The following is a 17,289-nucleotide window of genomic DNA, read 5'->3' on the forward strand; positions in this document are numbered from 1 at the left end:
CTACCACTTCTTCAAGCTTTTCTCTGAAGAATTATGAAAGCTTAGAGTTCTTTTCTGAAAAGTAAGAGAGTTCAATTGCCACTACAAAAATCACTCGGGAAGCAGCCATATTAAAGCCAAAAGGAGCAAGATATTGCAATCGGAGGCTTGATATTTTATGTATGATAGTCGTATTTCTATCTTTACATTTTATCTTTTTGTTCATCTATTCCGTTATGTATTAAGTTATTAAGATCGAAAACTCATTAATTCTTAATACAAATACGACTATCATTCATCCTCATATATCTGCCTGTTTTTATCTTTTCATTATAATTAGCCAAATTTTATATGGGATTAAGGAGAATGATCAAACATTTTAAAAAAATATGCTTAAGTATAAGTCTATTTTTGTTTAATGTGTGCTTAATCTATGACTTAAATCAATTCAGAAATTGGTTTAAGTAGGAATAGTTTTTTGCTTGAGAATGTAGGAGATTGTGAAAATCATTAAGCAAAGAGAAAAATAGTTTTAGAGATAAAGATAAATCTTTTGTTTAAAATCAACTTGAGCATGCATCTTAGAGATACGATGAATGTGGCTCAAAGATTGAGAAGTTAGTTTTTCATTCTAAAAGTTGAAAACATGGACACCTACTTATACGTTATTCAACAGAATATTAGTGAGTCTTCTTAACCCTATTTTATTAACTGCTCTTTCCTTCATTTCACCTCAAGCTGTTTTCTTGTGGTTGCATCTGCCATCCATATCACAATCATCATCATTCATTTCATCATCATTTTTCATACACTTTCACCACATCACAGCTCACTTTTCCACCATTCACCATCGAGATCCATTACCATTAGTTAACTCTAGTTAGTTAGTAGAATTTTAGGCATATAAACACCCATTTCAATGCACTAATTAATATTCATCGCATAAATCCTGCATTTTCAATGCATAGTTAGTATAAATCGCCGTGTTCGACCTAAGACTCACTAGGAACTTTATTTGAACTTATACTTGGGTTTAGATAAAGAAAACGTGCGTTCATTCATATTCATACATTAAATCATCCAAGAAAGGCACAACTTAAGACCATTTCATTATTCACCACATCATCATTTTATTGCAAAGTGAGCGTGCAATAGAATTCTAGATCTAAAATTGTATAAACATCTTAGACAAAGTTCATGATGGTTCAGGTAAATCCTACTTAACTTATACAACTCCATAAAAAATTCCTCATACCCAATGTCACATCTTAGTTCCAATGTCCAGAGATTACTCCCTAAGTAATCTCATTCATCATCCTTCCAAATAGCACCATTAACAGAGGTGATGGTTTTGAAAGGTGAATTCTTTTTAGGTTAAAACAATAATTTTACCAATGTAGAACACATTAATAATGTCTAAAGTATTCAATTAAATTTATCAACATTTATAGACTACACCAAAACTTTAGAATTAAAGGAATTTAGACATTCCTGGTTTAAATGAATAGAATGATTAACAAATGCAATACGTACACTCCATAGAAAAATAAAGACAAAGGGAAAGGTAGAAGAAGTCATTTAATCCCCGATTTCATCGTCGAGATAGAATCGCTCTTTTAGCTCTTGATTTTCACCCTCAAGATCTAGATTTGTAGAACCCGTTTGATAACGTTCTCATTTCCTATTTCTTGTTTCTCGTTCTCTGTTTCTTATTTCCTGTTTCCTCTTTTTTTAGAACAAAAAACAGGAATATGTTTAATAACTATTCCTACTTCATGTTTCTTGAAAAAAAAGAAACAAGAACTGAACTTGTTTGATAACTATTTCTCGTTTCTCGTTTCTTGTATTTTTTCCCTTACATTTTTTTCCATATTTTATAGTTCAAATATAATCTAATTATATAAAATAAAAAGATATATAGCATGCATTAAAATATAAAAAATAATTATCAAATATTTAAACTATCGAATACACATAAGTCCCGATGTAAAATTAATATCGATAATACGATTGTTTCTATCATTCATATGTTGCTAAAATTTGATTTACAATATTATTTCCCACTCAAGTCATTTGTTTTAAATTTTAAATGATGTTTAATAATATCACCTATTCTAAAAAAAAAAAATAATAATAATAAATGATGTAGACTCAGATCTTACTCAATTATATTATTATGTAAATGTCGTGGTTGTAAAAATATAAAAATGAACCTAAATGAATATCTTAGTAAATAAAATTTATATTATTGTAGAATTATAATTGGTTTCGTATGTACGAAAAATAAAAATATATAAATTAAAAAAATATAATGCATATTGCAAAATTTAAATTCAAAATTCAAAAAATATTTATATATACATATTGAAAACGAAAATTATTTTAAATGACAAAATTGTTGAAAATATTTACAAATAATAGCAAAATATCACAGTCTACGTGATAGATAGTGAAATTTTATATTTGTAAATATTTCGATTCATTTTCCTATATTTGATAACAATCCTATTGAAATTTTGAAATTTGAAAATCTAAATAATATATAAATCTAAATATTTGAAAATTCAAAATTCAAAATTAAATTGGCTATATTTGTAAATATTTTGGTTCATTTTCCTATATTTGAAAACAACCTTATTGAAATTTTAAAATTTGAAAATCAAAATAGTATATAAATCTAAATATTTGAAAAATCAAAAATAAAAATTAAATTTGCTATATTTGTATATATTTTGGTCCATTTTCCTATATATAAAAATAACCCTATTGAAAATTTGAAATTTGAAAATCAAAATAATATATAAATCTAAATATTTGAAAATTCAAAATTCAAAATTAAATTAACATATAGATATAAAAAATAATGAAGAAAATAAATATAAATAAAAGAAACATTAAAAAATATAGAGAAAAAGGTAAGATGAAAGAAAGAAAAAAGAAATATAAAAAAAAGAAATATAAAAAAAGTATAGAGAAAAATGAAATATAAAAAAAAAAATTAAATATAAATAAAAGAAATAGAAAAAAAATATAGAGAAAAATAAAATAGAAAAGTCTCAAGTGAGATTTGATCCAAAGACTATGGAGTTAAAAAATAATTATAGTATTCTTTCTCACCAATTAACCAAGTCTCCACTTTTATATATTTTAGGAACTACTTTAAATAAAATAGAAACAAAACAGAAGAAACTATTTTTGTAATTCCTTAATTTTGATCCCATTTTTAGGAATTTTTTTCAAATTTTAGAAACAAAAAATAAGAATGATTATCAAACATGTCAATTTCTTAAAAAATAAGAAACAAAAAGAGTATCAAACGGACCTGTAATAACCCAACTTTTTCTAGGGACAGACCATGAGCGTTATTCATACATGCAAAATTCAAGGTTTGGTGAATTAGTATAAAAAAAATTTTTTTTGTGAATAACCCAATCAAAGTACTTTATTAAATAAATATGGAGAAGAACTTAGTTTTAAGATACCATCAAAACATAAGGTAAAATAAGACTTAAAAAATGAAAAACTTTTGAGCAAGACCTCGAAGAAAAACATAGTTTCTAATGTGGGATCTTCAACATGTTCTTTCCTTCTCAAAATGGTACCTCTTTTAGGTTCTTCATTCTTAATTAGATTATAATTTTTTTTATTAAACCGAATGACTTTATGGACTCTTATATCAATATTTGATAGTATAGAGTTCCGTCTCAAAACCAACTAATGAAAGAAGTAGTTCATTTATCTTTTAAGAAGTATGAGATCCTTAGATTTTTCTTAATGTGGCATTCTCAACAATTTGTTTTGAACTGTTTTGTCCAACTGTTTGAATTTTCTCCAATAGTCTCTTTATTTTCTCAATTTGTTCTAAATGTAGATTTTCTAGGAAATAAACGCAAATATATACATAAAATTGACCCAATAAGCTATTAAAATTAGGACTAATTAAGTCCTATAAATAATTACGATTTGTGTTATCAACTTCAAAAGATTTATATCGAAAAGAATTCAAAGATTTTCAATAGTGAAACTCTCAACCTTAGAAACAAATTTTACTAACAAATTTAATTTAAGGTCTACATATGTTTTCATTTCTAAAAGTATTTGTTTTATATTATTTGTGTTTAAGTTTACAAAGCACTCTCAATTGACTCACTAGTAACCATTCAACTCATAAAAATAAGTTGAATATTGAAAATTTAGGTCTAGAAAATTTTCTCATTCTCCTTATGAATCTTGTTGAATGATAAAGCAAAAGCAAAGTTGCATGAACCATAAGTTAATTTCTTTCTACTTTTAGGCATTTTCTTTTCCAAATATACAAAGTTATGTGTTTTGTAAGTTGAGTGATGATAGAATCAAAAGTTTAAGTGAAGAAAGAGTTACAATATAGGTTTAGTCCTTAGAGAGAAAGATAATATAAAATATAATTTTGTTATGTTGCCTCTTCTTTCCAAGATATTGATGTCAACAGGAACATCGAAGTCTTATTTTATGAAACTTTTAATAAAAATTTGATAAAATGTCATTTTTGATGAATATTTCTAAAAAATTTAAACAAAAAAATTCAAAAAAAAATTAAAATAGTAAAATAATATTTTATTACTTTCAAATAAAGTAAAGGAAAATTTTCACAATAGAAAAAACGTCAAACTATTTATAAAAATAGCAAAAAAATACTAATAACACTGATAGACTTCTATCAACATCTATGAGTGATAAACTTCTATCAGTTTCTATCACAGATAGACACTAATAGATTTCTATCAGGCTCTATCAAAGAAGATCAAAATTTTACTATTTGATGTAAATAGTTTTCCTTATTTTTCTATTTTTGAAAATCCCCCTACTATTAATTTATTGTATTAGTATTAGTGACATTTAGATGTTTATTTGTTGTGTTTCGTGGATTTTTCTACAATATAATAGAAATATTGATTTACCATTCATATCGATATTGGACCCATAAAAACGTGTGATGAAAATATTTGACACGTCGATAAAAATTTAATAGCATGATTCTTCCAATCAAATTTGAAGTATTTAGTTAAATTAACAACCACAAATTAATAAGCAAAAAAATCTAGTGACAATCATTTCATGGGGAAAATGAAAAGACAGTGAAAGAACTTGGAAAAGCTTGATCATGACCTCCCCTCTTCATAAAGGGATATGAAGTCTTTGTGATTATCATACCAAGAGGAATCATTGATGTTTTTTTTTTTCTTTTTCTTTTTTTTTTTTTAAAAAATACCTTTTCTTTTTACCTAAATTTTAGGTATAATTTCAGGGTATGTGTACATATATGATATTTCTCATCAAAATAATCTGTGTTTAACTCTCTTTCAATTGATTACTTTGGTGTAAAATAAAGCATATATATGTACACATACCCTGAAAGGGTTTAAAAGAAAAATAACACAAACTTTGGAGTAAAGGGAAAATGTCATATAAAATAATAAAATAAACTAGCTCCCACTTAACCCTAAAATATTTGATAAATAACTCTATTTTTCAACCAACTTGGAGTTTAGGTTTATATATTAAAATAGAACACCTTTATTGAGTGAGTCAGTCAACATACACAAACCCTTTTGAAATCAAAAGCAGCACTCCAATTCAACTTCCATTTTTGTAATCACATATTTATATTTATTAATATGATATAAAAGTTTAAAAGATTGGTGCTATTATTTTAACAGAAAGATTTAATTGGAAAATTAATTCAAAATTAAATGAAAAAAAGCTATTTTATAATGTAAGTTGTACTTAAATAGCTATGATTTAGAAGCAACCAACCTAACTTTTTTTTTTTTTTTACTTCAAAATAATAATAATAATTAAATTTTAAAAATGAAAAACCATTTGTGTTTTGTTGAAGTTCAATTCAATCTGCAACGCTTCACGGTGATTTCACACTAACCTAATTTATCTTTTTATTTTACTTTTCAAATTAAAACTCACCTTTCAACTACCTAAATTTAATATTATTCTTTTAAATATAAGAAAATAAGTAAATTTATTTATAAATATAGTAAAATATTACTATCTAAAAATAAGTAAATTTATTTATAAATATAGTAAAATATTACTATCTATCAACGATAAACTGTGATATTTTACTATATTTATAAATATTTCTAGTAATTTTTTCATTTAAAACAATTATCCTAAATTTTATATATATAAAAAAAGTAAGAGTACTTGTATTCTTTTGGTAGTTGTTATAGTACTCTTTAACTCTATTTATAAACATTTCAAATTATTATTGGAGTAAAATTGTTTAGAATGTCGAGTAGAGTTGAAACTTTAGACTAAATGACAGTGATCTAAAATAAAATTGTAAATCGTCATATCGTCCTAGTGCACTATTATACCATTCCAATCTCATTTTTCGTCTAATATTTTCGTAATTAAGGATAATTTCAAAATAAATACGAAAGATTAAAGATGATATAGAAACTTTGAAACAAATAATATATTTTTAATTACAGGACAAAGTTGAAGAATATGTTTTTTTTATATATATAATTTAATTTATATTTTAGAACAAAACCTTGGTTAGTTGACATTGATGAAGAAAAAGATAATATTCAAAATTTTGAAATTTAAGCTCCATTTAAACCTAAATGAGTTTGTTTTTAGCTTTTTTTTTTTTTTTTTTATTAAATTATAATTTTAGTCCTGAACCTTTAAGTTTGAGTCAAATAGATATGAAATTTAAAAAGTACCTAATAGAATTTTACTTTCAATTTTATGTTCATTAAGTTTTTGAACTGTCTAACAAATTCTTAAACTTCTGACTTTATGTCCAATAGTGCGACACTCCAATATATTTTTTTTTTCATCCCTTATGATACGTTATTCTTACTTGTCTTGAATTATTTTTAAGAATAAAGATTATTTCCACAAATCAATATGAGTCTTTTCAGTATGTTTTGTTCCTCATTCACATCAGGGTTGAAGCAAACACAATTAACTTTGGAGTACTACGGGGAAGTTGTAAAAAATAGTAAAAAAAGTTTTTCACCTTTTGAATACAGTATCCTTTTTGGTCGGTTGCTTTAATAATTTACCTCAGTGCTATCTTAGCCAAGATTGATATCGAGATGAAAACAAAAATTTTAACTTATTTTAATAGCCACTAGAAGATGTTAGGGCTTTAATGTCGTCAAAATAAAAACTAATTGACTTCCTAGTTTAACTTTACTGACTCCCAAACAACTTCAAATTTTCAGATTTAAGTTTTTAGCACATTCGAGACACCAACTTTTTTGGCTTTTTTAGTGAAATTTCGACCAGAATGACAACTGAAATTGAACAAAAATTGAGAGAAAAAAAAAAGTAAAGTTTTTTTTTGTTAGTTATTCTTACATTTCTATATGATAGAAGAAAAAGGAGATGCATCTCTTCACTATCTAATCTCTTTTTTCATATTGTGAATATATTGGGAGCCAATTGAGAATCTAATATAACTAGATCATGATCGTAGGAGGGTATGGTACCGAATATTAGCACCATAGTCATTTGTCCTAAAAAAATGTTTTCTAGTAGATCACAATAGGTTTTCTTACGAAGGATTTTCAAAAATAGAAAAATGAAAGAAACTAATTACACAAGATAGTAAAATTTTAATCTTCTTTCATAGAGGTTTATAGAGGTCATCAGTGTCTATCAGTGATAGAAATAGACGTTGATAGAAGCTTATCAGTGTCTATTAATATTTTTTTTGCTATTTCTGTGAATAATTTGACATTTTTTCTATCCGTAAAAATTTCCTTTTCCTTAGTTTGAAAAAAAAAATCACACACCTACCTTTTGGCTCAAAAAAATATAAAAACTCCTAAATATCCAAAAAGAAATTCCCAATCTTACCTAGAAACTATCTAAAACTTCTATTCCATAGACCATCTCATTCCTCATCTTAGTTCCGTGTCGGTCGAGATTTTCATCAAACAAAAAATTGATGGTTCAAATGGACCACTTTAAAATTTTTATTTTGGCCTCGGTATCGATCCCGACTGCGATAATATCGAGATGAGTCATTAAAACAATTAGCCAAAATAGATGCTATTTTAAATGGTAGAAACTTTGAGTATTATTTCTAACAATTTTATCTTCAATGATTGAGGTAGAAAGGTACATCCTATCGAAATAGGTAATAGTTTTCAATTCTGTTAAGCGTTTCTTAACCGTAATTTCATATCTTTCGGATGCCTTCATTTATCTATGATATTACTTTATTAATATACCCTTTGAACTTGAGTTTTACAAATAAATTCTTTAAATTTTCAAACTTCTAATTCACGTACTTTTATATTTACTAAATCAATATATCAATTAATTATTTTAATTATATAAAATTTCAAATATATCCCATATCTATTAAATATAAAATTAAATATTTTTAAAAACTTATTATCTATAATATTTAAAATTTAGAGGCTCATCAGACTCAAAATTGAAACTTCTAGAATCTATTAGATATTTTTCTTAAGATTTAGGGATTAAAAAAAAAAACACAAACTTAAAATTTTAGAACTAAATTTAGAATATAACCTTTTTAATTTCTAAAATTTATACTTGTTACTTATAGTTAGTATGATAGTTGTGTTTATAAACTTACTTTTCAATAATAAAAAAAAAAAAAATTAAACAAGTTTCAAATAATTACAAAATGAAACAAGTTTAAATGGCATATTATCAAATGAAAATAATTAATTAGAGTATTCAGGGGCATTTGGCCCACCAACTTTGTAAGTTGGTATTAAACCATCCAATTCAATAATAAATAATATTGAAATGTGCATATTTATTAAAAAAAAAAAAAAAAAAAAAAAAAAACTCCATCTTCTCATTTTTTTTATATTGGTTTCCATCATACTTTTGTCCTGAATTTGAATCTTATTTTATTTGGTCCTAAATTTCAAACTCATCTATTCTAATACCTATACTTTTAAAAAATACTTAATTTGGTCTCTACTATTAAGATTCCACTAACTCTTAAACATAATGATGAAATAACTTGTATTTTTGCATGATTAGGATACCAAATAAATTAGCCATGCTAAGAAATCTAGAGTTTCAATTTTGAATTAGGTGATAATAAAGTGATTTTTTACTGGAGATCACAAAAGTCATTTTGTATCCAGAATTTTGACCATTCACTATTTTGGCACATTGGTGGTCGATATTTTACTTCAGAATTCATCTTTAAATAGTTAAATCTTAATAATAGGGATCAAAATAAATACCTTTTAAAAGTTCACAGACTAAAAAAGACAATTTTGAAAGATTAGGAACCAAAATAGAATCAAACTCAGAGTTCAAATACTAAAATAAGATTTAAACCTTTTAAATTTTATTAGTACTTTCTAACTCCAACATATTAACTTCAAATTTAATAACTCAATTTTAGGCCTCAAACACTGTCTAGGTCTCTATGAATCTGTCTATATTTTTGAAAATGTACATGAATTTGACATCAACATAGACTTACTAATCCTAAAATAAAAATCTGAGCATTTCCGTCCACATTAGCATTTTAAAGGTAAATTGGGTGTAAAAAAAAAGAGTAAGAAGAAGAAGAAATTGGGTAAAGAGATGGAAAAATAGAGAGCAAGAGAATAGGAAATAGAGAAAGAAAGGGGGTAGGTGTGAGATTTGACCAAACTACCACATAAGGAGAGAGTAAGAAGAAGCCAGCCAGCCATCCACAAGCCCACCCATCATCCTCCAATCCCATTTTCTGAAACTTCCTAACACTTACCCCTCCTCTTTCCTCTTCATCCACTTTCTTCCTCTTCAGTCTTCACAATATATAAAAACCCAACCAACCCCCTTCCATTCCCAAATCAGGCAGAGCTCCCCCCTCTTCCATTTCCAGCACACCACAGAGGAACCTAAAGCAGAAGCAGAAGCAGAAGCAGAAGCAGAAGCAGAAGCAGAAGCACAGCTTCTCTTCAAACCCATATCATCCATTTCTCAAACAAACCCAAATCCCCAAATCCCCAAATCCCCATCATGCATTTGCAATCCCTCACCCCTTCCTCTTCCCATTATTACTTCATCAAACCCATTTCCCACTTCCCCACCCCCACCTCCCGCTCCTTCCGCATCCAATGCGCCTACCGCTACGACCCCATCACCTACCCCAACGCCGTTGGCCCCTCCCGCGCCGACTGGCAAAGCTCCTGCGCCATCCTCTCCAGCCAATCCCAACTCCTCTCCCAAGACGACCCATCTTCCCCTGCTTCTGATCACTTAGTCTCCTCTGTCAATGGCCACAACTCCACCATTGAGAATCTCAACCTTGTCCCCATCACTAACCTCTCTGACTCCACCGCTCTCAAACCCCAACCCAAACCCCTCACCATCACCGACCTCGCTCCCGCCCCCATGCACGGCTCCAACCTCCGCGTCGCTTACCAAGGCGTCCCTGGCGCCTACTCCGAAGCCGCTGCTGGTAAAGCTTACCCTAACTGCGACGCCATCCCTTGCGACCAATTCGAAGTCGCCTTCCAATCTGTTGAGCTCTGGATCGCCGATCGCGCTGTTCTCCCTGTTGAGAATTCCCTTGGCGGTTCCATTCATAGAAACTACGATCTCCTCCTCCGTCATAAGCTTCACATCGTTGGAGAAGTTCAATTACCTGTTCATCACTGTCTTCTTGCTCTACCTGGAGTCCGAAAAGAGTATCTAACTCGCGTCATTTCTCATCCTCAAGCCCTAGCTCAATGCGAACACACTCTCACCAAACTCGGCCTTAACGTCACACGCGAGGCCGTCGATGATACTGCCGGCGCTGCGGAGTTCGTTGCGATTAATAACCTCCGCGATACGGCGGCAATCGCTAGCGCCAGAGCGGCGGAGCTCTACGGTCTCGATATCTTGGCTAATGGAATCCAGGATGATTCCGGTAATGTGACGAGATTTGTGATGTTAGCGAGGGAACCGATCATTCCTCGAACCGATCGGCCGTTCAAGACAAGTATCGTGTTCGCTCATGAGAAGGGGACGTCGGTTCTGTTCAAGGTGCTGTCGGCTTTCGCTTTCAGGAATATCAGCTTGACGAAGATCGAATCGCGGCCGCACCGGAGCCACCCGATTAGGGTGGTGGACGGCGCCGATGCCGGAACGGCGAAGCATTTTGAGTATCTGTTTTATGTGGATTTTGAAGCTTCCATGGCGGAGCCTAGGGCTCAGAACGCACTGGCGGAGGTTCAGGAATTCACTTCTTTCCTTAGGGTGTTGGGTAGTTATCCCATGGATATGACCCCATGGAGTCCTTCTCGTGAGGATTAGAATTTTTTTTTTCCTTTTTTGTCATTGTTTAATTATCCACCGTTGATTTGTTTTCTTATTTTTTGGATCACCAAAAACAGAGATTTTATAAAATTGTAATATTCAAAATTTCTATACTCTCTCTCTTTGAATTTATTATGTCATTATTACTATTTTATCCTTTGGAGTTTTGGATATTCTTTTGTTGGTTGGTATCGTTTGTGTACAAGAAAAGTCATCACATGGTGGTAGGTAATAAGGAGATTTACAAATGTTTTTTTTTGGTTTAAAATACTCCTTTTTCTCTACACATGTTATTTTGTTTTGTTTATTTTTTCTTCAACAAAAGTAAATATTAAAAAAAATAATAATAAAATTTAACATCTTATTTCGTTTACTTTCGAGAATGATTATTTTGAGCCAAAATAAATATACTTAAGTTGATATAGTATTTTCAATCTCGAATCCAGGATTTGATTCTCTCATCTCACATATTAAAAAAAAAGAAAAAAAAAGAGACCATTTTGATCTCTTCTTTTTCATTTTCATTTAACTTTTAATAAAAACAAATGAACATGTTGTTACTATCTAAACAAAAATGAACCTCTAAATACATAGACCAAGAATATCATTTTGAAAGTACATAGATAACTAGAGCCAAGCTTTGAAAAAAAAAAAATTGTTTTCAAAAACTTGTCTTCATATTTAAAATTTGAATAAGAATTCAAGTATTTTCTGTAAAGTTTTTTTAGGGTGAAAACCAATATTGAAAATTTTGAGAGGAAAATAATATAGATTTCGAAAGCAAATAAAAAACCCATCATAATGATTTTGTTTTTATTCTTAGAGTCTGTTTGGATTGACTTGAGAAAAAATTATTTAAACACTTTTGATAAAAATTGATTAAAACGCACTTGAAAAACTATTTTGAATGGTTACCAAATACTTTAATTTCTTTTAGAATGACTTAATTTTTAAATTAAACATTTCAAAATATATTCCAAACACACCGCCAGATTTTTGAAATTTGTGCTTTGTTTTAATTCTCATCCTTCTTAAATAAGTTGTAAGACTTAGTTTAGTTTTTTAGTCACATCCCATAAACAAATTTTTTAGGTTCAAAATTTAATTTAGTTTTTTAAAACATTTACAAAAAGTAGATGAGGTGAAAAAGAAATTCATAAATATAAGTAGTATTTATAAATTACATTTTTCAAAAAAAAAAAAACTTATTATTAAATGATGCTAAAATTGTTATCAAACAAGCCTAATACCGATCAAACGAGACCTTAAAAATGATTGGAGTAATGTTCTAAGTTGCCAATAAGTTTGGGCGCTTCTTTCGAGATTACTACATTACAGTTAATTGTAATTGAATCTTCAACCATAAAAAAGTTATTTGTTTGATTAGATAGATTAAGCTTGTTGAGGAAAATACACGGTATGTATATAGAAAAATTTGTACGGATGACCCAAAAATTGGACCCAAAATGTTAAATAACCTGAATTTTCAAAAAAAATGCCAAATGATCATTTCTTGACGTCAAATTGGATGAAATTACTAAAACAAAATCTTCAGGCATGTAGAATGCTCTCTCGGCTTCTCGCTCTCTTGCTCTCTCACAATTCTCAAGTGGTCAATGGATTATAGGACGAAATATCGGTCTCTAGCTCCAAGTGATTTCTTAAAATCGGCCTCTCGCTCTCGCTCAATCTTGCCCTCTTGGCCTTTCGCTCTCGTTCGCTCTACCTGAAGTTGGTCTTGTTGATTTGCTCGTGTGGTGCAATGCAGAGAAAGTATAGTTGTGCTGCAGAAGAAGACGACTCACAATCTGAGAAAGAAGAAGACGATACGATCTGGGGAAGAAGAGGTGAAAAAGAAGAAGGAAAAAAAGACCAGATCGGTCGAACTATGGAAGAAGAAACGAACTGGGAAGAAGAAATCAAAGAAAAAAAAATAAAAAAAGGAAGGGCAAAACTGTAACTTTATTTATCTATGACATAAATAGAAAGTCATTTGACATTTTTTTCGAAAATTTGAGTAGTTTGACATTTTAGACCTAATTTTTGGTTTCATGTATATATGCCTATTACGAGGAGTTAAATTAAAAATTTCTCCTCCAAAATTTTGAAAATTAAATTACACCATAAATCCAATTAAATTTAGACTACTCAACTGAGATACAAGCTACAACTCCAATTATTCCAGTCAAATTCAAATTAATTAGAAATGATAAAATTCAAATTCTTCAAAATAATAAAAATAATATTCTTAAAATTTGAAGGAACTTGCACGTGCAAAGGCAAGTTTGGACTTTAACGCACATTCTTCACACATAAGATGATGTATACGTTGAATATTCAGTATTCTCATAAATAATTAATTTTGAACTAACATGTCCTCGAACCAAGAGAAAAAACAATAGGCTTGATTGAATTTGTTAGGAATGATTTTCAACCAGATAAAGTAAAAACAGAAGAGTTATCTAATCCTAAAAACAAACCCAAACTCGATAGAAAGTGGGCTCGAGAGAGTTTCTTCCAAATAGAGGAAAAACAATTGGCCCAATTGGTTGATCGAAGGTCGAGGTCAAGGCCAACTAAACTTTCACGACCAATGAGTCTCTCGAGAGTGGCCAATCCGAATCAGCCTTCTATTTTAGAACATCTCGAATGACCCAAATCCAACCTTTGAGTATCCAATTTCCAAATAGGTAAACATAATAGAAATTTAACCTTATAGGGATAAGAAATACTCTTGAACTCCATTATAAATAGAGCATGACAACCCTACAGAAGGTAAAGCCAGTCCAAACAAATCCTAAATCTTAAGACGTATAAATCAAATTTACGACTGTATATAAAATGAGCTACAATCTAATACCTCAAGTTTAACTATTGCATATTCATAAATTTTATCATATTCAAAAAGATTTTTACCTAAAAATTCTATGATACCTTATTCGATTTTTATTCGTTGGAAAGAAAATGCTCTTAATTGTTTCAAGTAAATATATATGACTATTAATTCATGTTGATAGTCATGGTATTAGATTTTCATCGTCATATCGATGTTTTAATCTATAATTTCATATTTTTATAGATTTGATATTGATATAAGGGATGAATTGAAATTTTCATTATATTATAAAATGTTCACGAAACATAAGAAATTAAGTAATAAATGCCATTAATGGTAATATATATAAATGACAAATATGTCAACTTGTTTAAGAAACATGAAATGTTCTATTTGTTAATTTAAATGCATTTTTTTATAAAATTTTTCATCTCTATAATTTTTTCAAAAATATCCTTTGACATCAATATTTTATTGATATTTCTATATCACTTTAAATCTTGACATTTTCATCGACATCGATATTTTAAGCCTTAGATATAAGTTAAGTATATTGCTAAACTATGCCCACTCTAACCTGAGAGATATTATAATGACGGAGAATTTTGTAACTTAAAAAAAATAAATTATAACAATTAAATAATCTAACTATAAAATTAATAATAATTCTTGTAATAAAGAGATACCTGATGCTGACAAATCACCTCATAGAACCCATAAATCCACAATTATCATCTTTTTATGTATACCTTTTTTATAAAAATATCTATCATAAATAAAATGGTAATGATTTCAAATAAAAAAATCGAATAAGATATTTTCAAATATAACAAAATGTCAATGTTTATCTGTGATAGACATTGATAGGTAACTATCAGTATTAATGATAGATAACTATTTGTCTCTAGAGTGTATTTTACTATATTTATAAATAAGTTAGCTCATTTACCTACATTTGATAATCATTAAATAGAAAGTAAATAGAGGATTGCTAGATTTCTCAATAGGTTCTTTCCCAATCAAATATTAATCATAAATTCTGTCTAAGGGGCAATGGAAACACAAAAAAGTTTTACATTTTCATTTTATGCTATTAATGAAATATCAAAAATATTTCTAATACTTAGAAAGTAAAATAAAAAAAGTACATTGAATTAATTTAATATAGGAAAAAAATATGGTTGTCACATTTAATCACATCACAATCTTCCAACAAGGAATGATTTTGATAGAAATAGGTATGAGGGGTGTTTGGTAAATTGAAAGCTTTTCTATTTTGTGTGGTTTCCCTTCAAAATATTAAAAAAACCTATCTTTTAGCAACATGAATGAACAATGAAAGGATTTGAATTTTGGCTTAAACCATTCCATTTTAATTACAATAAAGTATCTACAACAAAAAATAGTTCTATCCAATTATTAGACCGTTCTATAATTTAAGAAACCATGATTTTGTCTTAATTTTGATTATGATAAAGAAACATAAGTCACACATTATTTTTAAATTTTTTTGTCAAGGTTTTAAAAATTTTAATTTGATGGTCATAGTTTGGCACTACAAGAAAAAAGACTCTCTCGATGTCTAAAACGGCCGTTGAAGGAGAGGATCTCTCCCGATTACGTAAGGATGGTGTCGGAAATGCTCCATAACTCTTGATGCCGTAAGTGAGGCGTCGGGAGTTGGTAAGAACTCCTGACACATAAAAAGTAGGCGTCGGAAGATGGGAATAGAAGACTATTCTCCATGAAGGATCTCTTGACGCTTCCCATAACCGTCGGGAGATATAAAAAAACTCCCAAAAAATAAAACAATTGGTCAGGAGTTGGGTGTGAGGGTTTGTCAAGACTGGCTAAACTCCAGACAGGTTGCCTATTCCTGTCGGGAGATTAGTCAAACTCCCGACGAGATCATTAATGCATCGAGAGTTGTGTGAGAACTCCTGATGGACACCATTGTCCGTCGGGAGTTCTACCCCAAATTGAACAGATTTCATATCTGTCTTCTTCTTCTTTAAACCCTAGCAGGTCAAACGCATGAGACCCCAAATCGAGGTTGCTGGAAATCCGTTCGGCCATCGTCCACCTCTTTTCGTCCACTGTTTGCCATCCATCGTCTGTTTTGTAGGTTTCTTCTCCTCTTTTTTTCTTTTTTTTTTTTTTTTGAAAATTTTTTCATGGTTTTGTTACTTTGTTCATGTCGAGACTACGACTATTTCACGATCCAAAAACCATCAATGAAATTCGAGCCACTGAATTTAAGCACCTAGGTGGTAAGAATTTGATCCAGTTTTGAGAAAGTGATCGTAGTGGATCATGGATCGGTTCAGCTATTAATATCTTTTAATCTCCGCCATCCTTTTTTACTCTATTTAATAACTAAGAGCAAATATTTCAATTATCTTGGAGTCAAACATTCAGAATTCTTCGTATTATTTTACTTTCTGTTTTCTCTTGCTTTTGTCCATTACTAAACATTCAAAATTCGGTAGGGTATGGCCTACTTGGAACATGCAGTAGCAACTTTGTATTCCAAGTTACAAATGGAGGTGATCTTTAAAGATCTCACTTCTAATATATATCGAAATCCTCGTATCCATGAAAAAATAATTTTACAATGCTTTGGAATAACTTTCTTGATAATATCTGATGTATTTTCACTCTAACTTGGATGAGCTGCTGGAGATGAATTATAAAGATGAGTACTTATTTTGGTGAGTAAAATTGCATTGCTACTTCAATGCTATAGCCTTTAAGATACTCCTTTTTCCTCCATGAAAGTTTCAGTTTATCTCTAAAAAATATGTACATATGTTTGTAGTTCTAGTTTAGTCACACAATGGATGATCATCTTTTAGATCAGAACTAATAAAGAAGATACTTATCTGGCATTTGAATATTGACTGTGCCATTAGATCGTTTTTAATTATTGTCTAGACTAATAGGAAACATGAGGCAGAAAACGAATTCTAGGAGCAAGAGACATATCTAGGCGACTCAGAATCTTGTGTGGGTGACACTTCAGGTTAGTATTCGTACACAACTAGATTTTAATGTGTTTTATTGTGTTTTGTGGAGTTTTTATGTGTGTTTGTGTAATTTAATATTGAAGTTTGAATGTTGTGTGGAGTGGGTTGGGATTAGTACCTTTATGGAAAATTGTCGATTAATGTTGT

At 29.4% G+C, this 17,289-nt stretch overlaps 1 protein-coding gene across 1 annotated transcript; it reads left to right on the forward strand.

Annotated features, from left to right (window-relative positions):
* Window positions 1-9,390: 9,390 nt before the first annotated feature.
* On the forward strand, window positions 9,391-11,393 carry LOC150034302 (arogenate dehydratase/prephenate dehydratase 6, chloroplastic-like). The gene has a single exon (XM_090316882.1). The coding sequence runs from the start codon at window positions 9,997-9,999 to the stop codon at window positions 11,275-11,277; it is 1,281 nt and encodes a 426-aa protein (XP_090173008.1). The 5' UTR covers window positions 9,391-9,996; the 3' UTR covers window positions 11,278-11,393.
* Window positions 11,394-17,289: the final 5,896 nt, after the last annotated feature.

This window comes from Benincasa hispida, chromosome 8, assembly GCF_027475165.1.
Source record: "Benincasa hispida cultivar pf3 chromosome 8, pf3_genome.v1.1, whole genome shotgun sequence".
Classification (NCBI taxonomy): domain Eukaryota; kingdom Viridiplantae; phylum Streptophyta; class Magnoliopsida; order Cucurbitales; family Cucurbitaceae; genus Benincasa; species Benincasa hispida.